Genomic DNA, 24,102 nt, shown 5'->3' with positions numbered 1-24,102 from the left:
TAAAATGCATTTAATTAATTTACTGTACCTGGTTTATTTTAGACAGGTTACTTGATACTTATTGCTGTTATGCTGGTGTCTCGAACATACTGTGATGTTTGGATGATTCAGAACGGGACACTCATTGAAAGGTACTTTTCATCTTTGTCCTGTATGTATGAAATACTAATTTGTGTCATATTTAAGTGTTATTTTAAGCAAGAAATAGATTCTAAGTTAGGTATAAATACTTAAGTCAAATTATGTCTTTGTTCATTTACTTAGTAGGTATTTATTGTCTCCCTTGTGCCACAGGCAGTGATAGGGATGTACCCATGAGCGAACAGGAGAGACCCTGTACGAAGCCCTGCAGAGCTGGCCGTTTATAGAGGGTCAGAGACAAGTAAACAGAAAATTATGGGACTTCCCTGGCGGTCCAGTGGTTAAGACTCCACGCTTCTACTGTAGGGGGCACAGGTCCGATCCCTAGTTGGGGAACTAAGATATCGCATGCCCCCGGGGCACGGCCAAAAAGAAAGAAAGAAAGAAAGAAAATTAATATGCAGTATAATAAATGCTGTAGTTGGAACTTAAAAAGTCACCAAGCTGGATGTCTGAAATTAATGAGATAATTTGAGGAAAATATCAAAGCATTTCAGGGAATCATGTTGAGAATGTTTATTAAACAGAAAAAAATTCTTAGACATTTTCTTCAGTTTCTGAAGTTAGTGCTTTATATATTTTTTCATTATAGTCTTTGTACATGTATTAATCACTGCAATTGATGATTTGGAATTTAAAAACAAAAAAACAGTTGGGATATTAACATTTATCTGTTAATAAAGGATTTATTCCTCATGATACCGATTAGAATGTCAGTAAAAAATTTTTTCTTGGAATTTTGTTTCCTGGCATGCAGTATTTTATCAGAAAATTTCTTAAAGTACTTAGTATAACGTAACTGTTTGAATGACAGTACTTAAAATTTTTAAATGCTCCCAAATTTTGTAAGTTTTTTTCTGACATCCTTGATTTGTGTGTGGCTTAGAGGATTTGTAGGAGAGGCAGAATGCTTTATGCAGGTGTTTTCTGACTCATCTCTCTAGAAGAACAAAGAAGGTTATCTGCATAGGATTAAAGCCCCGACCACGTGCCTCTGAATATGTGTAAATGGTACAGACGCCAATATTCAATTCAGGGCGCCCTGAATCCTTCGGTCAGTCCCATGCCTTTTTATTTCAATCAAAGTAATATATGAAAAGCTTAAAAAGTAAAACATGAATATAGTTTAATATCAAATAGCCATACAGGACTTAATCACAAAAACATTAGTTCTGTGCCTCATTCCTCCCACCTGTAACTGTCATTCCTGGAGCCAGTTGTCTTCTGTTCTTTTTACTGTTTCATCTCTTATTTTGTCTCTGCATTTCATTGTAACACACTTATGTTACTGTCTCTAGATTTTTCAGTCTTAGAGACTATGCGTGTATTTATTTCTCTTTTGGAAGATGAGAATTAGCTCTTTTCCACTCCTACCCATGTCTGTGCTCATTCTCTCAATGTTATATCACAATTTTTTGTTAAATCAGAATTTATTGTTTACATGATTTTGACTTTGTTTACAGCTGAGCCAAATGCTCTTCTTTGGTAGTTTCTTTTATATACAACTTCTTTTCCCGGCATTTATAAATTGCAGGTTTTTGTGCACATTAATTTTTTGCCTACTTCTTACTAATTCAGCTCAAGCTTATTGACAACACTATAAAATCTCAGTATTTGGGGGCTTCCCTGGTGGCGCAGTGGTTGAGAGTCCGCCTGCCGATGCAGGGGACACGGGTTCGTGCCCTGGACCGGGAAGATCGCACATGCCGTGGAGCAGCTAGGCCCGTGAGCCATGGCCGCTGAGCCTGTGCGTCTGGAGCCTGTGCTCCGCGACGGGAGAGGCCACAACAGTGAGAGGCCCGTGTACCGCAAAAACAAAACAAAACAAAACAAAACTCAGTATTGTAATATGTCAAACACACTAGATAACTTACTGATTTTTATCTATTACCACCTCATACCTCTTGTTACTTTTCTGTCCTCCAGCTCTCATTAGGATTGATTGTGCTTTAGCTTCACTAAATAGCAGTCATGTTTGAATTTACTTTTATCGTGATCTTAGGAATTTTTTTCATCTTTCTTTCCTGCATTAAATAACTCCTATGTTCTGGATCTTTTGTTTTCCTCTTCCTCAGTTTACTCTCTCATTTTGGCAGATGCAGTCTTTTTCTGAGAAAAGGTTACAAGGGAAGTAAAATTTTGAGACCTTGTGGGTCTGATAAAGTCTTCTTCTCTCACACTTGATTGATAATTTAGCTGTATTTATTCATTCTAAATTGGAAATCAATTTTTTTCAGAATTTGGAAAGCATCACCCTGTTGTCTTCTGTAGGGCTCTGTGGTTCTCAACCTTGGCTGCAGTATAATTAGAATCATCTGGGGAATTTTGAGACCTACTAATGATTCAATCAATCATTACTTTTTGAAGCATCCCAGGTGATCCTAACCTTGATCCCAGCCAAGGTTAAAAACTACTGATCTAGCTTCCACATTTGGTGTTGAGTCCCATTCCTGTGCTGATTGCCCGCCCTTAGCAGCGGATCTTCTTTTACCTGCTTTGGAAGCTTTTATTATTTCTTTATTGTTGATGTTGTATTGCTGGTGTTATGGGAATTTCACTGAATGTTGGTGTGAATTTTTTTTCATTCCGTGTGTTTGTGCTAGGCACTAGGTGGGCTCTTTTCAATCTAGAAACTCATTCTTCATTCTGAAGAATTAAATTTTCTTGTGTTTTTAAAAAAGTTCTTCCTTTCCAGTGTTTTCTGTACTTTTTCTGGAATCTTAGTTGAGTGTTGGACTTCCTAGACTGATCTTCTGACTATAATTTCTCTACTGTTTACGTCTCTGACATTTTATATTATATTCTAGGAGATTTCTTTTAACTTTATCATCCAGTGAATTTTTATTTGTTTTAATTTTATTTCCAGGAGCTATCTTTTTGTATGAATGTTCATTTTTGTAGCAGTCATTCTTTCAAGTCTGTGACTTTCAGTGTCCTTTGTTGTTCTGATCTTTGTCATTCAGTTTAGAGCTTTCCTTAAGCAGTCACTCTGGCTGTGTATTCATATTTAACTTGCTAGAAGCCAAGTTGTGGGATTGTTGATTGTCTGGTTTCCCTGAAAGGAATTTGTAGGGGGAGTCTGGTCAGTTTTGTGTGTTTGTGCCCCAGTGAGGAATCCTCTAAGGAATTCTAAGAAGTTAAGCATGATTAATTGAAGTGTTTGTTCATTGCTGCTAGCACATCAGCTTTAGCAGGATCAGTTTTGTTAAGTTCTCTTTCTATGAGCTTTGTGTACAAGTAATTTGAGTCATTTGTATGATTAATATAGAGAAGACATGTAAGTCCTTTTACATGATTATAGAATTTTATATTTTTTTCCTTTGATGGCTTTACTTATTATTTAAATGCCGTATCTGTTAATAAAAATACAGGCTCCCCAACTGTAGTGTTATTAATTACCTGTGACAAAAATAACAGGTTACATCCACTGTGAATAACATTATATTAGATATCTGTGTACAGTCAGTCACATGATACATATAAAGAACCCTGTACAATCATGGTATAGTATAGAAGATTATCTTTTAAAGTTTTTTCCCTTTTATTCATATTTTGTGATTTCATGTTTTTGTAACCTAAAAGAATAATATTTAATTTTCTAAGCTAGGGATTTCCAACTTTAATTAAATAGGTGCTTATTTTAATTTTCTCAAAGACTGAATGCTCTAGAGAAAATCCATCACTAAGAGTATGTGGTGCATTAATTTAATTGGTAATGATGGATAAGAGGAAAGTTATTATGTAGCATGAGCCAACTTATAATTCTACTAGACTAATCAACTTGCTGGGTACTCAGCCTTAAAATTCAGTTATGAGATGTAGAAAAAAATTAAAAAAACAAAAATTTTAAGAGTTTTTAAGAAACATATTATTTTGACATAATTTAAACTTGCAGAAAAGCTGCAAGAATAGTACAGGGAGCTTCCTTGTACTCTTAACCCAAATTCACGATTCTGAAGCAGTCATTTTATTTATTTGTTTGTCTGTTTATTGGCTGCATTAGGTCTTCGTTGCTGCGCGTGGGCTTTCTCTAGTTGCGGCGAGCAGGGGCTACTCTTTGTTGTGGTGCGCGGGCTTCTCATTACGGTCGTTTCTCTTGTTGTGGAGCACAGGCTCTAGGTGTGTGGGCTTCAGTAGTTGCAGCAAGTGGGCTCAGTAGTTACAGCACGCAGGCCCTAGAGTGCATGGGCTTCAGTAGTTGCAGCACGTGGGCTCAACAGTTATAGCTCGCAGGCTCTAGAGCACAGGCTCAGTACTTGTGGCACACGAGCTTAGCTGCTCTGCGGCATGTGGCATCTTCCCGGACCAGGGATCGAACCCATGTCCCCTGCATTGGCAGGTGGATTCTCAACCACTGCACTACCAGGGAAATCCCTGAAGCAGTCATTTAAAAATTAATTGTTGAGGACTTCCTTGACAGTCCAGTGGTTAAGACTGTGCACTTCCATTGCGGGGGGCATGAGTTCAATCCCTGGTCAGGGAAGATCCCGCATACTGTGCAGTGTGGCCAAAATAAATAAATAAATAAAGTTAATTGTTGAGTTTGGGTTTTTTTTGAGCACGAGCCACCTGTTCTCCTTGCTTGGCCCTGCAATAAACCTTTCTCTGCTCCTCCCCCAAAAAAACAAAAGCAAAAGTTAATTGTTTATTTTCTCCTGAATAAAGATTTTTGAGCTTCTGCTGTGCATGAGATCTTTTGATATTTGGTCAAATTAAAAGTTTTAAAATATTGTGAATTCATAATATAGAACAGTTTTATTTGAAAAATTAACACATTTCTCTAACTTGCTACTAAAGCTACATCGTAAACTTTGTCTTTTCCATTTTGCCTCTTGCAAAGTATGTTTAGATTTATGTTCTTCTGCTAAAATAGAGTCACAAAGAGACTTGTTATGGTCCTTAATGTACTTAATTTTAATATCCGTTACATCTTTTAGGCTTACTTGTTAGCAGTGACTAATGACTTCGGAATGGGGCAGATTTTAATAGGGCAGACCCCTTCTTTAAGGTAGAAACTGGCAGTTCTATGATATGGAAGGTAATATTTCATATCTTGTTGCTGCTGCTGGGGAGGAAGAAATTCCCCTCTGCCCTTCTAGGTTCTTCTGGCTGGTCTAAGAATTAAATGGGTGTGAGACAGATTAACAGGAGAAAATCAAACAAAAGTTTAATAACATGTGTACATGGGAGAGGCCCAGGAGAACTTAGTAACTCGCCAGAATAGCCAAAGCCCTCATGTTGAATACCATCTTCAGCTAACAACAGAGAGGATGTTGGGGGTAGGGGTTTGGGACTTCACAGGGGAGGAAGGCAATTCACATGAAGATGGAAAAGCAAATGTTTGGTAAACAACTGTTTGCTGGGCTACGTGGAGACTCTGGGACACAGCGTGGACTCTGATCTCTAGGTCCTGCCTACTTTCCCCACACACGCTTAGCCCATATGCTTTGCAGATATCTCTGGTCATAGCTCTATTCTGGGAGCAGGCCCTTTTATCTAAATTCTTTAGGCAGCTAAGGGGGAGGCAAAAAGAAAGACTTCCTGAGGCTTCTGTTTCTTAAAAATAATCAGCCTAAAGTAATCCTTATGCCAAAGAAACACGTTTTGGGGTGGCAAAGTTTGTTCCCCTATACTGCCGTACGTAATCATAAATATATATTTTATTTTTAACCGCTTGGCTATAAGTAGCATTTTAAAATTACCAAACTATCTTAAGATTCCTGTATGTTTTAGAAGTAACTATGATTGGGACTACTCTAAAATTACTTTATTGATGATTATTTTTCTTTTGCAGCGGGATAATAAGCAGAAATAAAGCTTTATTCAAGAAACCATTTTTTAAATTTGTAGCTGCTACTCCAGTGGTAAACCATTGCTGAATGATGGCATGTGCTTTACCAAAGTTTGATAATCTTGTGTGTTTCACAGCTTGGGCAGCACTAAAGCACTTTGGTTTTATGTAAAGTTTGGTTCAAATAATTTTAATTTAAACCTCTAAACTTTTGTACTTAATTACTTTTTGTCTCTAATATTCTTATTGCTGTAAACAACATTTTTGTGTGGCTCTATTTTAACTTTTTTCTAGTTCAGCTTTAAAAAAAATTTTTTTTAACACTTTTTAGCAGCTATGTCAAAATTGGACTATTAATTTTTCTATCGGTCTAGAGTAACATTTCCCAAAGTATGTTCTTTGGAATCTTAGCAATGATGGAGGAAATGCTAGTGCTACAAAGCCCTCTCAGAGAGTTTTACAATGCATATTATACATTAGAGCTTTGAGAGGGCCTTTGGTAAAGACATTTGTTAGCGTTAACTCAGGTTTTTGGAAATTTATTTGACCATGGAACTTTTTTGCTCTAAAAGATCAGTTCATATTATTTGGCATTATTCATCTACTCCCTCATAAAAAGAAATTATTTATCAGTATGTATACCAGTCATTTTTTTGTGTAGAGCTAGGTTTGAATCATTTAGCGCATTGTTTTTCAAAATATGGTTAATTTACTTCTGGGAATATTAACATTATCTTTGCACTAGACCACAGACGTTTGGTAGTCAGAGATCCTTTACTTATAATGATATAATGGCTTTCTAGCTTTTTAAAAAAGTAGTGGAACCCTTTAAATAAGTTCTTAGTGGATATTTTAAAAACAGATAAATATTTAAAATAGATTAAAAATAGATAAAAGATCTGGCTTCATTGAAATCCCACTGCCATCTTTTTTGGTAAAATTTTCTTAGGACCACAGTCAATCTCATTCTTAGCTGTTTTAGCTATACAATAGCAGAATTGAGTAGTTGCAACAGAGACCTTATGGCCCACAAAGCTTAAAATGGTTGCTCTTGGCCCTTTATAGTAAGAATTTGCTCATCTGTCATTAGTCTGTCTCCTTGCCATTAGTTCATACAAATGACAGGATGTTAAAATATCTAAAGGCAAACAAAGAAATAGTACTTTGTTTTATCCACAGTAATCCATTCCTGGGTCTATAAAGTTGTTAATTGTTTCATCATATAAAACCCCTTTTGTGGGGGCTTCCCTGGTGGCGCAGTGGTTGGGAGTCCGCCTGCGGATGCAGGGGACGCGGGTTCGTGCCCCGGTCCGGGGGGATCCCACATGCCGCGGAGCGGCTGGGCCCGTGAGCCATGGCCGCTGAGCCTGCGCGTCCTGAGCCTGTGCTCCGCAGCGGGAGAGGCCACAGCAGTGAGAGGCACGCGTACAGAAAAAAAAAAAAAAAAAAACAAACCCTTTTGTGACTGCTTAAGTATAAGCCTGCTGGGTTTTTTTTGGTTTTTTTGTTTGTTTGTTTTGTTTTTGCGGTACACGGGCCTCTCACTGTTGCGGCCTCTCCCGTTGCGGAGCACAGGCTCCGGATGCGCAGGCCCAGTGGCCATGGCTCATGGGCCCAGCTGCTCTGCAGCATGTGGAATCCTCCCGGACCGGGGCACGAACCTGCGTCCTCTGCATTGGCAGGCGGACTCTCAACCACTGCGCCACCGGGGAAGCCCAAGCCTGCTGTTTAATTACCGTTTTTACGAAGGAAAGAACTAGCTATCATTCTTATTTAATTTTGCCGTTTGTAGAGTGATTTCCAAGCAAGCTGTTTAAAATGACAAAATTTCAAAAGTTAATGTTTTTGTAAGAAAATGTTTTTAGCATCTTTTTTCTTATTGATTCATTTGATTCAATGAAAATTTCCAAAAATAGCTTTAGAGATTTAGAGAAGTTTTTTTAGTGTTAAATATTGCTTCTTTTGCAACTAATGCATTGCATGTGGTGGTTTGCAGTGGTATCATTGGTCGTAGCAGAAAAGATTTCAAGAAATACTTATTCAACTTCATCGCTGCCATGCCTCTCGTAAGTGTTAATTCTTTAAAGATTTTTACATAGGGAAAAAATTGCATCTTACTGAAATCTTTTAGGATTTTTACTTATTAAGTTCTTTGAAGATTTATATACTAAGTTTTTTCAAGTTTAGTTTTGTAACTTATAGTGGAGTTTTTCAGTGCGCAAACCTTTACACTAGATAGAAAAATTTAAAGGAATTATGTTTGGATCAGTTTCTTTGCATACATATGTAGGTGTATACAAGTGTAGATGATTTTTTATTTGACCATTAGGCCAGGGTTTCTCAGATATTTAGTAACATCCCACTAGATGGAAATAGTACCCCTCCCCCAGTTGTGACAACAAAAAAAATGTCTTCAGTGTCTCCAGACATTGCCAAGTGGCCTGTGGGGGGCTAACGTGAGGTTGTGGGGCAGTGAGCTGAGGGCAGAAATCCTGGGTGAGAATCATTGCTGTAGGCCATAAACTGTTACAGTAACTTGAACCACTAACGTAATGTAATGTAATTTAATTGGAATTTATTGTCCGAATTTACTAAATATAAACGTTAAGTGGTCCAAATCATAAGTAGTTTTCTTAGCTTGAGTCTTACCTTTATTCTATTTTATCGGCACGATAAGAATTTTAGTATTGTATGTGTGGGAGTAAAAGGGAGGAGCTTAATTATAGAACTTAATTAATTAGAACATATGTCAGATTTAATAAAGCTTGAGGATAGACATACATGGAAGACCTTTTAAAATAGAAAATTGAGAAAAGCAGCATTGATGTCAATCAAAGATGGAGATTCAGCAGAAGACCAGTGTTTCCTTGAGAAAATTTTTATATAAATGTGACCTCAGAACTATGGAAGAATTAATTTTAATATAGTGGTGGAAAAGAGTAGTAAAGTTGACTCCAGAAATAATCTAGAAGATGGCATTAGTTGGTATAAAACTTGTAGTAATTTTTTTAACAAATGCAAATACAGTGGGTATAGAGTTCCGTTGTCTAGGGTTGTAGTGCTGGTAGCAGGAAAGAGAAGATATACTAAGCATAAATGTCAGTACTCCTAAAGTAAGTTCTTTACACTGGATAGAAAGGTGACAGATTTGCTCTTTGGCTTGTTTATATCTCCCTCCCCCCCCAAAAAATTAAAAAGGTAACAAGGTGCTTCTCATAATTAATAATATATTCTAAAATTAATTTCCAAGTAAAGGGTAGTATAGCTAATTGCATTTGATTTAGCATGTTCTCTTTGTGTCTTTGGAAATGTTTAGTAAAACAGAACTGAATTATATCAATTTGTACTATCAGTTATAAAAAATTTATAGGATTTGGAGACAAAATCAATGATAGGGAAATAAATTACAATTTAGTAAGTAGAAATGAAGCAAAACCAATAATATGTGTTTGTTTGTTTTAGATTTCTCTGGTTAATAACTTCTTGAAGTTTGGGTTAAATGAGCTCAAACTGTGCTTCCGAGTAAGACTAACTAAGTACCTCTATGAGGAGTATCTCCAGTAAGTAATAACCTATTTTTATATTAAAAATACTTAAACAATAATACTTATGATATTGAGATGTAGAAGTTTTTCTTTTTTATTTGATATGTTTTTCAAGAGGATTGCTCTTAGACCCAGAAGCATATAGAGAAAGACATCAGCTATTTGGAATCTAATCCTGGCTCTTCCATTAATTGGCCAGTGATCCTTCTCCAGACTTGCATCTGCATCTCTAAAACAAATTAGGACAATCTTTAGGGTCTTTTCCAGCTCCAGATTTTTCTGTTTCTATGAATTTGCACTACATAGTATAATGTGAATTTTTTTGTTTTTAAAATCATTTGTTTTAAAGTCATCTTCTTATTGTTATTTTAGAACTTTCACGTATTATAAAATGGGAAATCTGGACAACAGAATAGCTAATCCAGACCAGCTGCTTACACAAGATGTAGAAAAGTTTTGTAACAGTGTAGTTGATCTGTATTCAAATCTTAGTAAGGTAAGTTTTTCTATTTTTATTGTTGTTAATTTGCTTATCTTTGAATCTAAGCAAATTTATATGGAATTGATTTGATGCACATAACAGCAGCATATAAGTATTTAATGCTTTTATAAGAAAGTTATAGAGTTGTTATAATAGTTTTAACTACAGTTACTTAATTTTTTATATTATTGATGTGAGGTGCTTTGGCCAAGAACTGAGAATTTAGTGTCTTATAAAGATGTTATAAGAACTTTGCAGGCTGGTTTCAGTAAAACGACAGAAACTTGGATTTTTATCTCTTGACCTGTGTACTTCTGGCAGTTGTTAGAAATTCATGGTCAATTTATTTTTAGTTCTACATTCATAACCCTAGGCTAGGACATATTCTTGCCCAATTCTCTGCTTCAGTATCTCTAATAGATCATTTAAGTAATAGTCAAAAAATTTTCACAAGATACTAGTACATTTCTAATTTTTTCTAATTACTGTTTTTCCCCCCTTTCCAGAATATTGCCAAAGCTTTTGACTCTGACCTTAACTAGTTTTCTTCCTGCTGATTATGTCAGCTCTTACTTCCTCTTCTTATCTCACCACCCTTACAGTTTTTTGCTGTGGTCTTCTCATTAAGCCATCTTCTTTGCCATTACCTCCTGCGTTGGCTAGCACATGTAGAGGGCATCTATAAGACTGTCTGCCCAGCATTTCCCCCGCCACTCTTCATCTTAGATGCCCCATTTCCCATCCAGTCCACATGACTGCTCTTGGTTTGTGGTTGGAGCTTGTCTCAAATTGGACCATTTGTAGTATCTTGCCTCTGACCACAATTGATCCAAATATCCAGTCTTGAGACAAAAAACTATATACCACAAGGGGCTGGGTCACATTGTAAGAATAGGAATGCTCCCATTTCAACCATGTGGATGGAAGGAGGATAGGCAGTTCTAAGAAAAGCGATCTGTATCCCTCTTGATAGGCCCACTGCTAGGACACCTTTTCACTTCATGCCAAACTTTGTTCTTTATTTAGCTCTCTTTAAGTCTTTACTGATCCAAACTCTAGAAACTCAGACAGCTGCAAGTTGTTCAGTAATTCAGCTGCTTTTTTCCCTCCACCCATCACCACATTTTAGTTTGTTCTCTGTGTGTGTGTGTGTGTAGGGGGGAGGTGCTGTATATAATATTTTTCGTGTAATTTTGTAGACATCGTTGTGTATTCTTTATTACATCTTGGCACTTGAGTAAGTCCATAGCTCAGGACTTGTCACAGCTGTAGTAAAGAAAAATATTATCAAATTAATTGATTGTAGTGGTGCTATATACGACAGTATATTTAGTTTATAAAATATCTGATTGTTTGAACTCTGACTAAATTGAGTCATTATTTTTGTCAGTAACTTAAGTGTACTTGAATTTTATATATCTAAGTATATGTCTAAATATATCTAACTTCTTGATAATTCGTAAGACAAGAAAGAAAAGGTTCATCTTAGTACAAGCCAATTAATAAATGAAGCCACCTATCCTAATATAGTCAGAAAGGAGTGGCTATGGACTTAAAGTAAATGAACACAGTTTGGGTTTCTTGAAAAACAGTTCAAAATATGTACAGCTTTTGGTATGTCAGTTGAGTTGTCTCTGTGTGAGGAGCAGTACATTAATGTATTATTTTAGTTCTAGGAGCTTGAGTTTTAGGTCAGAAAATGAGATTCATAAGCTCACTCACCATATTTCAACATATAGATGTTGTGATAAAATCAGACAACGTTAAGAGCAGAAAGAGTCTCTCATTTTTCAGGTGAAGATATATAGAAACCAGAAAAGCTGTTAGTAGATTTGCGGTTAAAACTCAGGTCATTTTATTCAGTGTCTTTATACTACATTGAGAAATTGCTAAGTAAGTAATGGCTAATTATCACAGTAGAGCTACCTTAGTTGATGGAAAGTGGTAGATACTTTTCCCAGTTGATGGTCAGTAGACATTGGTCAGGCTCTCTCCATTTTGAGTTTCTTGAGAGTAAGAACTGTGTCTTTTATGTATTCATTGAGCTGCATACTGTTACAGTACATTATACATAGTGGGAACTCTGCATGTTGACAATTATGTGTTAAATGTCGAATAGCATTTTGTATTTAACATGTTTATTGGCTATCAGTCTAGGCAATCTAGTTCTTTTTAATTCTGAACCTTCTGATGTTTATTTTACAGCCATTTTTAGACATAGTTTTGTATATCTTCAAGTTAACAAGTGCAATAGGAGCTCAGGTAAGTTTACTTTCATTCTGTCTTTTAAATGGCTACAGTACTGTGCTGTGAATAGCTGGATGGTTTGTAAGAATTTTTATGTATCTCAAAGAATGTATTTTTTACAAGTGTAGCTAATAAAGTCTGGTTATAAAATAATACTGTACTAGAGATTTTTAAAGTTTTCTAATTTAGCTTTTTAATTTTGCTTAAGCCAGACACTTGGAAAATTTTTGTGGCTTCAACAACCAGAAGTGCTTAAACATTGAACATACATGTATTTATTGTTGCAAAGTAATGTCTAAAAAGAAATTTGGAGATAGCTATTTTACTATGAAATTTGAATGTTTAAATACTTTTAGAGTGGCCATAACAGTTTCAAGAATATTTTATAATAATATAAATGGTTGACTATCCCATGAGCCTTATTAGGTATTTCTCTGACATTTGTGATAGTAAGAATGACCTTTATATTCTGAGTATTCTCGTTGAAGTCTAACTTTAGTCATTTAATATGTAGTATTATTGTTATATATTTATAACAATCATATAATAGTGTGGTTGTTTTATGTGTATATGTACATGTGTATGTATATACTTTCTGTAGTTGATTAATAAATAATTTATGTAGTGATTTTTGTTCTGTTCCAAAACATTGGGGAAAGCAGTTTTTTATTTTAATTTTCTTGTCTATCTTCCTAACCTTTTGATATCCCGTAAGCCAGGTTTAATCATTCTTAAAACTTGTTTTTACTGTAAACAAGTGAATAGGCTTAATGCCTTTTTATCGGTATATTGTAGTACTTTGATGGTACTTATTACATGTTTATAATACTTAAGTATTATGTTTATATTTAAATATATCTCCATGTGTTCTTATTTTCTGATTTTGTATTTCTTAGGTAGAAACTATGTTTTAGTTATCTCTTTTGCCCATACTTCTAGTAATTGTTGAAATGCATTGAATCAATCATATTGAATTTGAAAATAATACATACTATATTCCATACACACTGTCTGAATAAAAAGATGAGTAAGACACAGTTCCTACTCAAGAGGGATTATGATCTGGTGAAAGGGTAGGTATTCAGACAATTGTAATAAGTGATAAGCCCAGTAATGGAAGTGTGGAAATGTATTTATTGTCCAGAAGAACTGGAGGTGATATTTGCACTGCTTTGAGGATGATGAGTAGGCCTCCATTAGACATGTCAGGCTTGCCAGACATAAGAACAACTTCATGGAAAGGCACGTTCAGGAAACAGTTATTTCAGTATGGCAGAACATAGGATATATATATGGGAATGAGGGAAGTACCTTCGATGAGCTTGGAAAGGCAAGCTTGAAGCTTCTCTCTTAGAAGGGTCAATGCATGATGAGGTACGTTACCACATTAGAAAGTACGGCAGCTAGAAGCAAGACACAGGAGAAGGGAAAGGCAGATTGAGCTCATTTGGGGGAATTGAGCTTGAGGTTCTACAGAGTAGTAAGCTTCAGATGTACAGCTAAGTATTTGGAAATAACATCTTGGATTCTTAAAGAGTGATGGGATTAGAGGTATAAATTTGGGAGGAGAAGGGAGTGAAAGAGGAAACCTCAGGGAGTATTAACATTCAAAGAGAAGGCAAAAAAAAGTTTTGCGAGTTGTTGTGGAATTAAGAGTGTCGAGAAGAGTTCCATCAGAAGAGTTTTAGGTGCTGTAAAAGAAAGAGTGAGGACTACAATTAGGAGTTTTTAAGTGAGCAAATTTGGGAGAGCTGGGGAAAGAGTTGTGGGAGGAGGAGTAGGTGAGTAGTAAAAACAAAGAAGACCCAGTGTGTAATTTCTCAGAAAAGAAACAATTAAGGGAAAAAATTAGTCAAAAGAGTAAATTTCTCTCAGAGTAACTGGAGTTAATTATAATAAATTGTGTGTGTTGCATTCAGTGAATTTATTATATCCTTGACCTTTGTATATCTTTCTCTCCCAATAATAACAGGGCCCAGCAAGCATGATGGCCTACTTGCTTGTTTCTGGGCTATTCCTAACTCGAATTAGAAGACCCATTGGTAAGATGACAATAACTGAGCAAAAGCTTGAAGGAGAGTATAGATACGTTAATTCTCGGCTCATCACAAACAGGTGTGTACAAATGTATTAAATGTATTTGGCTGTACTAAAAATTCCTTTGTATGGCTATTGAAGTCCTGTAAGCTGACTCCAAAAAGTCTAGTAACACTGAAATTATGTCTGTGTGTATTTACTTCTTTTGAAAATATACATTATGAAGGATATCGGTTTTATAAAGCAGTAGTCCTCTACGTTTCTAACCCTGTTTCTTGTTAACTGTTTAGTATCCCTGATTTACCTCTTCATGCCTTCTATTGACTAACTTTCTGTTGATTTCACTTTAAGCAAAGTCAAAAAACAATTTAAATTCAAATTTACTTCTTCAAAGAAAATTTTGTCTCAATTTATCCACAAATGTTTTTTGTTTGAGACTGTATTTGGAATACTCAAAGTTAATTCAGTCTCACTGCATGTGTCTCTACCTATTTTCCAGACAGTTTAAAAATCCAAAGGAGGAAGAAGTATTGGGCGTTAGAGCCAGCCTGACTAGTTTCAAAAGCTACCTTCTCCACTTATCAGTTATATATGACTTTTGGCAACTTATTTATAGCCTCACTTTTCTTGTTTATGCTAGGTAGATAATAGAGGGTTGTCATGAGGATTAAATATGAAATATATATAAAGCTTCCAGCACTGTTTTTAATATGTAGCAAGTGCTCAATACATTTTCTCGCATATTGATGATCTGTCAACCTTAAGTCATCTTGAGGGTCCTAATATTTATTTACTACCCTGTTGGCATTACAAAATTATTTAGGAAATTATTCTTTTAACAGTTCCCTCTTCCTTTATTTCCTTGGATTGCTAAAATAGTACCAGTTCTAAATAGGGTTTTTGTGCTGTAGGGAGACAGAAGAATAGAAGGTTGAGTAGAGAGGTGATCTGCCAAGTGAATGAAAGATGGTATCAGCTAGGATGCTTTCCATTGCAAGAAACAGAAAACCCTGACTCAGGTGGCTGCAACAATAAAGACATTTACTACTTCATATAAAAACTCTTAAAGATAGAGCAGTTCATGCGCAGCATGATCGGGGTGTCTGGGTCTTCTCTTGGCTCTGTCCTCCTCTGTATGTTACCCTTTTCCTCTGGCTAGTTCTCTTTGTGATCACAAGATGGCAAAAGCAGTTTTAGATCTCACCAGCCCTCTTCCCCTGCAAAAAGTCCAGAAACAAAAACAGACCATTTCTGCTGTCTCTTTAAGAGAGCAAGGAATCTTCGCCAGAAGCCCCACAACAGACTTTCTTTCACATCTCATTGGCCAGAATTATCACTAAAGCAGTTACAGCAAAGTGATTGGCTTAGACCATTGGGAACTCTTCTCCTGTGGATGGAGTTGAGGCCATTCCTCAACCATTTGGATGCATAGAAAAGGATAGAGAACTTTAAGAAAATTGGGGTTCTCTTAGGAAGGAGGACATGGCAGAGAATAAATGTTGGATAGGCAGTTGTCAGTATTCTGGGATGTTCTGTTCTTTCAGGTTTTAGGTTTAGGCTAAAATGTTCAGGAGAAGTAGAATTATCACCTCATCTTTCTCCACTGACTTAAATGTGCAGAGGAGGTAAAAGGAAGTAAGAAAACAAATTATAGGTATAGAATTGTGTTTAACTGGGATTCTGATACCCTGGGGCCCTGTATTATTGTGTAAGGGAAATTGTGAAAGGCAGGTCAAACACGAAGCAAGTTTATGGAAAGTTAATTTTACTTGAATGGGTTGAGGTAGGGGCTACCTTGTTTTTATGATGGAAAAAAATACAGGTACATTTTGGACTAGAATATAAAACTCACATAAATTTTTAAGGGAAAAAAGAGACTTTAAAGAAATATTGTGTGTTTATTAAGAGCTGTTTTAACTGTGCCTTCTAGATGCCTATGTAAATCTTTACTTTCCTCTGCTGTAAGAGGTACTTTGCTGGGAGAGTTTACATTATACTGAATAGAGTGGAAAACTAGACTTTAGTGTCAGATACGAGTTATAATTTCAGCTATTTGACCTGCCAGCTCCATGACTTCTGCAAATTTAGTTAACTATATTTAACCTTTCTTCATCCATAAAATGACCCTTTTTTCCTAGTTAAGATCCGTGTGGCCCCTGTGTACCCATTCAAATCAGCTCAAAGAAAGAGGAGTTGCGAGGCTATGCTGGGGTTCCGAGAATAAGAACAACTGTTCAGCTAGGCCTCCTGGGAGCTGGCACTGTGAGGCGGGCAGGACTTAGTTTGCTTTTCTGTCTTTTAAAGGCTGCATGTCATGGCATCACTACCTTATTTTTTTTCTAACTGTTGTTTTCTCCTCTCCCTTCTGGTTAGATCTGTACTCAGTTTGTAGTAATGGCTGCCCTAGTCCTGCCTTCCTATATGTCATGGCAATTTCCTTCTTACTTCTTATTTCTTATTATATTTCTTACTTCTTTATTCACATTTCTGAGAATTAACCCAGCATATCTTTTCCAGCCAGGCTATATGTGGCATATGCAACATATGTCGGTAGTGCAGTCTGTGATCCAGTCAGGTGCGTATCCCTGTGCTCTGATCAGTTGAGCTAGGTACAGATAGTGGCTTGAGATGTACCCAATAAGCTCATAGTCACAAAATGTCCAGTTATATACAAATATTCAGTCATTAAATACGGTATTTCAGTTATTTTTCAGGCTTAGGTAACATTAAAATTAATTGCTAAATTATTTTCTTTAATAGTGAAGAAATTGCCTTTTACAATGGAAATAAAAGAGAAAAGCAGACAATCCACTCAGTCTTCCGAAAACTGGTAAGATAACATGTATGGAGGCTCGTGTGTTTATGGAAGAAAAAATTGGGGGCCTTTGCCAAGATACATACATATACCTTTAATCTTTAAAATATTTATTTTTTAAATAACTAACTATGAAGAATTTTTATACTGTGTTTTCCTAAAAACTATCAAATCAATGTATTAAGCTGCCCAACTATAAAAATGGGTAGGTTTTATTAAAATAATTGTCTGTACTTGTAAAGCAGTTACTTAGGAGTCTTATTTAGTGATAAATTATTACAGAAGGAATTTGTTCCTGTAGCACTCATGGAAATACTGTGAGCACAGTTCAGCAAACATTTTCTGTAATGGGCAAGATAATACATGTATAGTTAAGGCTTTTCAGGCCATATGGTCTCTGCTGCAACTGTTCAACTCTGCCACTCAAGAGTAGCCATATTCTATATGTAAATGAATGGATGTGGCTATGTTCTAATAAAACTTTATTTACAAAAATAAGTGACAGGCTGGATTTGAACTGTGGGCCATAGCTTGCTGACCCTTGATTTAGAATATAAACGTTGTTTCTTATGAAAACTATACCTTGGTTTTTATTTACTTGCTGCTTGGAAGTTTTGAATTTAATTAATTGTATTGATTATTCATTCAAAAGATACGGAGCACCATCTAGGTGTCTGTGCTTGTCCAGGTGATTAGTGTGATAGCAGTGGTGTGTGTGATGGGCCACATCCTCCCTTTAAGGAGCTTACATTTTAGTGGAAGTTTTTGAAATTAAATACATATTTGAGGTGATTTTTAAAGGTTAAAGAAGTTATTTTAAATTATTTCAGAAATTGAATTTTTGCCTTTTTTATATTTAACATGACTGAACTTTGATAGTATTCACTGATAAAATGCATTTAAGGTAATGTTCTAGGGGACTGCTGTTAACTAGTTTGCTCTTCACATGGCTTGCCCATGCTTATCCTTTAGATTTCAGCCCAAAAGTTAACACCTTTTTGAGGCCTTGTCTTCTCTGATGGCCTCCACCAGTTATTTTCCCATTTTAATGATCTGTTTCCTTAAAAGCATACATTGTGATTTATAATTATTTTGTTTGTTTACTAGTTTGTCTCTTTCATGAGTATGTGAATTCCATGAGCTCAGGGACCTTGTCTGCTTTATTCATTGTTGTATCTCCAGCATTGAGCTTGGTATGTAACCTCTGTCATTCATTGAATACATGTTCCAGCCATTGTTCTTTTACAGAAGATATTAAGAGCAAGCTACCCTGTACTCAGGAAATCCACACTTTAGTGGGGGAGACAATAAACAAGTAAACAACTGGATCTTTTACAATATATGATTTCAGGTTGTAGTGAATTTTGTGACCAAAAATAAAATGGAATAAAGTGGTGGAGTATGATGGGGGCTGTTGCCTAGCTATTTTAGGTAGGGGATGGCAAGAAGGTCTTTCTTAAAGAGGTGGCATTTTATCAGAAACCCATGTGAATTAAGGGAGTTAGTCACAGAATATAAATATCTAGGAACACAGTAATCCTGGCAGAGGGAACAGCAGGAGGAAAGCCTTAAGGCAGAAGCATGTTTGAGGAACCAATATTTCTGGAGCTCAGTGAGAAAGAGCAAAGTAGAAGCAGATGAGGTTTAAGATAGAGACCAGTGCCGGATCATGCAGGACCTTGAGTAATATGATAGACGGAAAAGTCAAGAACATTAAAAATGCAGAATAAAATACATTTTTAGACTTGTAATTTTGAGATAATGCATGCTGAGATTAAAGCTGCAGACTCGGGCTGTGCAGTATCATTAGCGCTTGGTTCAAATTGAGTGTAATATAATTCTTAGAGAAAGCACAGACCAGAGGTTTCCAACTAAGGCAAAGCATTGAGTGCTATTTCCAGACAGCTGGTGTTTCACCTAAATTAGCTCATCTTTCTGTTCTTTTTCTTTTGATTATTGATCAGTTTTAACAAGTATGTATCTGACAATATTATGAATACAGTATCATTGTACTGTTACATGCAAGGGACACCACAATGATATTCTTTAAGTAGTTTCCATTCTGTTTGCATAAAAATGGTTTCATGAAGTATTTGTTTGGCACCTGTTCTGTGATCAGCATTGCGCTCAATGAAATGTGATGTATAATGTAATCACACATCATAGGCACTCAGTTAATACTTGTTGAATACAAAAATTATTTAGTTTCTTTTGTCCTCATGATAGATTCATTTTTTTAATATACAGAAAGTATATATATTTTTTGTTTTTGCTTTCTGCCAGGTGGAGCACCTACATAATTTCATTTTGTTTCGGTTTTCTATGGGCTTCATTGATAGCATAATTGCCAAATGTAAGTATGCTTTAAAAGAGGTAGTGGAATGGAATTTGTGGGAAAAGTGAAGTATTGTTGATGTTTTTAACTGTTTTGTTTCAGATTTTGCCACTGTGGTTGGTTACGTAGTTGTCAGTCGTCCTTTCCTAGATTTGTCTCATCCTCGACATCTCAAAAGCTCACATTCAGAACTTCTGGAGGTAAAGTGGTAGTAGTAGTCGTACTCAATTGAAATTTTAAATATAACAATAAAGAAAAGCTAGTTTTAATCTTAGAGATGTAAGTGAAAACTAATATTTATTTCTATGTCAGGATTACTATCAAAGTGGAAGAATGCTTTTGCGAATGTCTCAAGCTCTGGGTCGAATAGTTTTGGCTGGCCGTGAAATGACAAGATTGGCTGGGTAAGTTAAGATTAGTAATAATGAGCAATTGCAGAGAATAATTTTTTTCAAATATGTTATCCTTAATGATTGTGCCCAGTTGAGCTTGAGATAAGGGGCAGTGAAGCCCCGTATTTCTTGCTCTTGCAAGCTGGTTTTGATAGAAAATTAGGAAGATTTTTCTTTGATAGTGAACTTTCCATGTTTCCTTAAGATAGCTGTTTGGAGCCTTAAACTAGGTTAGTTGTTCTCAAGCTGTCTGTTCTGTGGACACTGGTATTCAGTAAGCTGGGAAATGTCGAATTGGGGCAGTCTTTCCTTGATTCACAGAAAATTAAGTTAGTGAATAGAATTTTCTCGTTTGAACTTTTTTGTCCCCTACCAGACTTCTTTTTCCTTAGGTCTTTGATACCTGGCAACTCAGCAAAAGATAAACAAGGATGAAGTTGATTTTAATGAAAAAAGTGAAAAGTTACCTTATGGTAGCTGTAGGTCCAGTTGTAAATATGGTCAGGGTGTCTAGTAAAATTGTTCTTAGACCATCAAATGGAGTTAAGTATTTCAAAATTTCGGGGTCTAATATAAAGGGCTTGGTATGGTGTCAAAAAAACTATAATGTTAAAAAAAAGCACCGTAAGTTTCAGGTCATCTGAAGAAATTAGATGTCTTTGGATCTTTCCCAGGCCTGTGATTAGTCTGCCTGTTTCCTCTGTTCCTTCTTCTCTACTCCTTTGGCAGTTAAGGTCTTCACGGCAAGATAGTTATAAGAAGTTATAAACTACTATGAGGAGTCTCTCTCTTGAGAATGCTGACATTCTCCCTACTTGTTAATAACTTTCTCATGCCTTTACAGCTCCTAGCATATGGGATGCTTCTGTTCCTTTAGGAAGTTTCTGCTTGTTATTCACAGAATGATCCTGTTTGCTTCTCTGGTTAGAGTGCTTTCTCTTCGACCATCATATCATTCTTCTCCTCCCCAACTTCTTGTCATTAGTTTTGATTTCTATCACCACAGTGATTTCTCTCTAATATTAAGAACACTTCCATCTTTTTTCCCTCTTCAGAGGAAGAAAGAGAGGAATCCTCCAAATTCTTCCATGTTTGCAGGGAAGTAGTGTGCATTTGGCATACTTAAAATAAATGATGTCCTCAGAGAGAAAAACCAACTTTATCCAAGGCTTTATAACTCGCTCCAGCAGGAACTCAGGGTCCATGCTTCCTAGACCTAAGGAATGCACTAGCATTAGTCCTTTTATAGTATTTACTAGAAAATTCCTTAAAATTCTAGTGGCAGAGAACCTTCTTGATTTGCCTATTAATGAAGTATCTGTTGAGGTGGGACCCTATGAGACCTCTTTTCTTAGCCGCGTGTTCCTGCTCTCCTATTGAAGCATAATAATAAAACGTGTACTAATACTTTATGTTGATGAGATGTCTTTTAAGTTATCTCATTTAAAGTAAATGATAAGTTTAGAAACTTCAGTTAGATTTGTATAAAGTAAAAAATATGAACTTAATGTTATGTCAATTATATTCAAATAAATAATAAAAATTAAATATATAGCCTTTGGAGTTTTGATTATGACTTCTCTTTTCCTTCAGCTTTACTGCTCGGATTACAGAATTAATGCAAGTACTAAAGGATTTAAATCAGGGCAAATATGAACGCACCATGGTCTCACAACAGGAAAAAGGTAAATATGAATGCACTAGGTCACATATTATAAGTTTTTGCTGACATGCCATGATGCTTTAATACTGATTTTTCCATTTAATGTATTGAAGGAGCACAAGGCATTCCCTTGATACCTGGTGTTGGAGAAATCATCAATGCAGATAACATTATAAAGTACGTACAGAAAAGGGTTCTTTAGCACCATAAATATCTGTTAAACTACACAGTAGCCTTTCTCTTTCAGCTACATCTGCTTAGTGTTTAATGTAAAATTATTCTCTTTTTATTAATTTCCTCTATAGATTTGATCATGTTCCTTTAGCAACGCCAAATGGAGATATCTTGATTCGAGACCTTAATTTTGAAGTAAGTTTTTACATGGTTATATAAAAGCTTAAATCATCTTCAAAATGTGAAATGAAGAACTGTTGTCTGAATATTTAACATAATTTTAAGGCTTCACTTAGTTTCTGAACCCACAAAATTGCTTTAAAAAGTAAGTCTTTATAAAGGAGGGCTGCCTTCGATTAAGGTAGTCATAAGGTACTGTACATTTCCAGTTATAAGATAAATAAGTACCAGGGATGTAATGTACAACATGACCAATATAAAAACACTGCTGTATGTCATATAGAAAAGTTGTTAAGAGAGTAAACCCTAGGAGTTCTCATCACACACACAAATTCTTTTTCTATTTCTCTAATTTTGTATCTGTATGAGATGATGGATGTTCACTAAACTTACTGTGATAATCATTTCATGGTGTATGGAAGTCAAATCATTATGCTGTACACCTTAAACTTAGACAGTGTTGCATGTCAATGATATCTCAATAAAACTGGAAGAAAAAAATAAAAAGTAAGTCTTTGAAATAGAAATTTATTTTTCTTATTTGACAGGACTTTAAAGTTTCAAATACTACTATCAAAAATCTTTTGCAAATAAAGTCCATCTGAAGAAAGCCATAGAAGATATAGATAATTGGAATCTCCGATGTAAGATGAATATTTAAACATGCAAATATAACATTAGTCTCTTTAAATTAAAATAATTTACCATTTGGTAGTATTTTGATGGTATAGGAGGATCTGTACCTATAAAAACAAAACACAGACTTTCATATTACTGATGAAAACAGTGGAAGAGCAGCACAATAGCGCTGCAGATTGCCACTCACCCAAGACACATAACATCTCGAGCCAAGTGAATTGTGGTGCTGATCAATATAGCCTGTTAACCAAATGGGAATATGGCAGGCCAAATGAAAAAGAAAAAGCAAAAGATGAGAATTATTGTTATTGTATGATTTTATAAGACTCTTGCAGACCTAAGGGTTACTATTTAGGTTATGTGTCTATTGTGACTTTACGAATAGTTCACATCTGAAAATCTTGGAGATTAGTAACAGATGGCTATCATGTGGGCTGTCTCTCCAGTTCCAGATACCGTTACTCTAGAATAACACTGTCCAATAGCACTTTCTGCCATGATGGAAATGTTCTATATCTGCATTGTCCAGTATAGTAGCCACATGTGGATATTGTATTCTTGAAATACGGCTAGTACAGTTGAGGAACTGAATTTTAGATTTTACTTAATTTTAATGAATTTGACCTTAAATAGCCATGTGACTAGTGGCTATTGTATTGGACAGCACAACTCTAGAATTCTCTACATGCTTATGTTTATGGTCCTCTGTAATTTGTGTTGTATATGGAGATTCTCTTCAACTGCTGTTATTGAAGGAATGTTGTCTGATAGTTCATAAAATAAGGAGTATAATTACTGGATTTGTTTTCAAAGTGTTATAATTATAGGTAAGTCTTCAGTTTTTCTACTCTTAGTCATGTATATTTATTATGTACGTCTCCACTTTCTTTTTAAGGAACTGTAAAAATGAAAAGTGTTGGTTATGCAAAGTACTTTGGACTTATTCAACAATGAGTGTTATATATTGTCATGTTTATTTTAAACCCAGGAAACAAAAAGGGAAGTACAGAAAATGTGAATATATTTGGTAAATATTTAATGGCACAAGTATTACAGAAGTGTTTTCTCATTTAGCTCCAGGTGCTGCAGTCAGAGCCACAGCTCTAGGTGCTGCTTTGCTCCCTTGGCAAAGTAGGTGGCCACCTACAGGGCTTGATTTCAGGAATAAAACAGCTCAAAACTCCATCTTTGATAGATTTCCAGTAACCCTTTTATTGTCACTACCCAAGAGTAAAAAGGGCCATGAGATTTCTCCATTGAAGAATCCTCGTAGCCCTTTCTCCTACTTTCCCTCACTTGTGTCTTTACACAGACATAGAATACGCCAACAATACAGATGCACACATGGTTTGAGCCTAGTGAGGAGAGATTTGGGATCTGTGTGTACAGCCACGTGGAATAAATAGATCATGATTATGGTCTGTGATATGCTCACTTTGTCATAGTGTTACCACACTAATGCTGTCCCTTTCATCTTAGTCCAAAGCCGCCCTTCCCTTTAAAGCGTCTATGTTTGAATTTTAGTATACTTCTGGCCAGTACTGATAACTTCACTTTTAGTCTCAGAAAGGACCTAAGTTTTTTGCTCTTATTTTGGTTTCATTTTGGAAAGTTTTATTTTAGTTATCAGTTACACCCCTGCTTGTTTAAGTTTTTTTACTC

General features: G+C 35.7%; 1 protein-coding gene across 1 annotated transcript in view; it reads left to right on the top strand.

Annotated features, from left to right (window-relative positions):
- ABCD3 (ATP binding cassette subfamily D member 3) overlaps positions 1 to 24,102 on the top strand; it is an 81,850-nt gene that overhangs the window by 34,443 nt on the left and 23,305 nt on the right. The window contains exons 4-16 of the mRNA XM_029229259.1: positions 43 to 131; positions 7,929 to 7,998; positions 9,395 to 9,492; positions 9,850 to 9,973; positions 12,164 to 12,220; positions 14,178 to 14,320; positions 17,003 to 17,072; positions 19,341 to 19,410; positions 19,495 to 19,592; positions 19,705 to 19,796; positions 21,378 to 21,469; positions 21,561 to 21,624; positions 21,753 to 21,816. Coding sequence (XP_029085092.1) covers positions 43 to 131; positions 7,929 to 7,998; positions 9,395 to 9,492; positions 9,850 to 9,973; positions 12,164 to 12,220; positions 14,178 to 14,320; positions 17,003 to 17,072; positions 19,341 to 19,410; positions 19,495 to 19,592; positions 19,705 to 19,796; positions 21,378 to 21,469; positions 21,561 to 21,624; positions 21,753 to 21,816 — 1,131 coding nt within the window. The remainder of the gene's footprint in view (positions 1 to 42; positions 132 to 7,928; positions 7,999 to 9,394; positions 9,493 to 9,849; positions 9,974 to 12,163; positions 12,221 to 14,177; positions 14,321 to 17,002; positions 17,073 to 19,340; positions 19,411 to 19,494; positions 19,593 to 19,704; positions 19,797 to 21,377; positions 21,470 to 21,560; positions 21,625 to 21,752; positions 21,817 to 24,102) is intronic.

The sequence above is a fragment of the Monodon monoceros genome, unplaced genomic scaffold, assembly GCF_005190385.1.
Source record: "Monodon monoceros isolate NGI ecotype Baffin Bay Population unplaced genomic scaffold, NGI_Narwhal_1 Super_Scaffold_18, whole genome shotgun sequence".
Lineage (NCBI taxonomy): Eukaryota > Metazoa > Chordata > Mammalia > Artiodactyla > Monodontidae > Monodon > Monodon monoceros.
The sequence above is the reverse complement of the archived record's forward strand: the minus strand, read 5'-3'. Positions and strand labels throughout refer to the sequence as shown.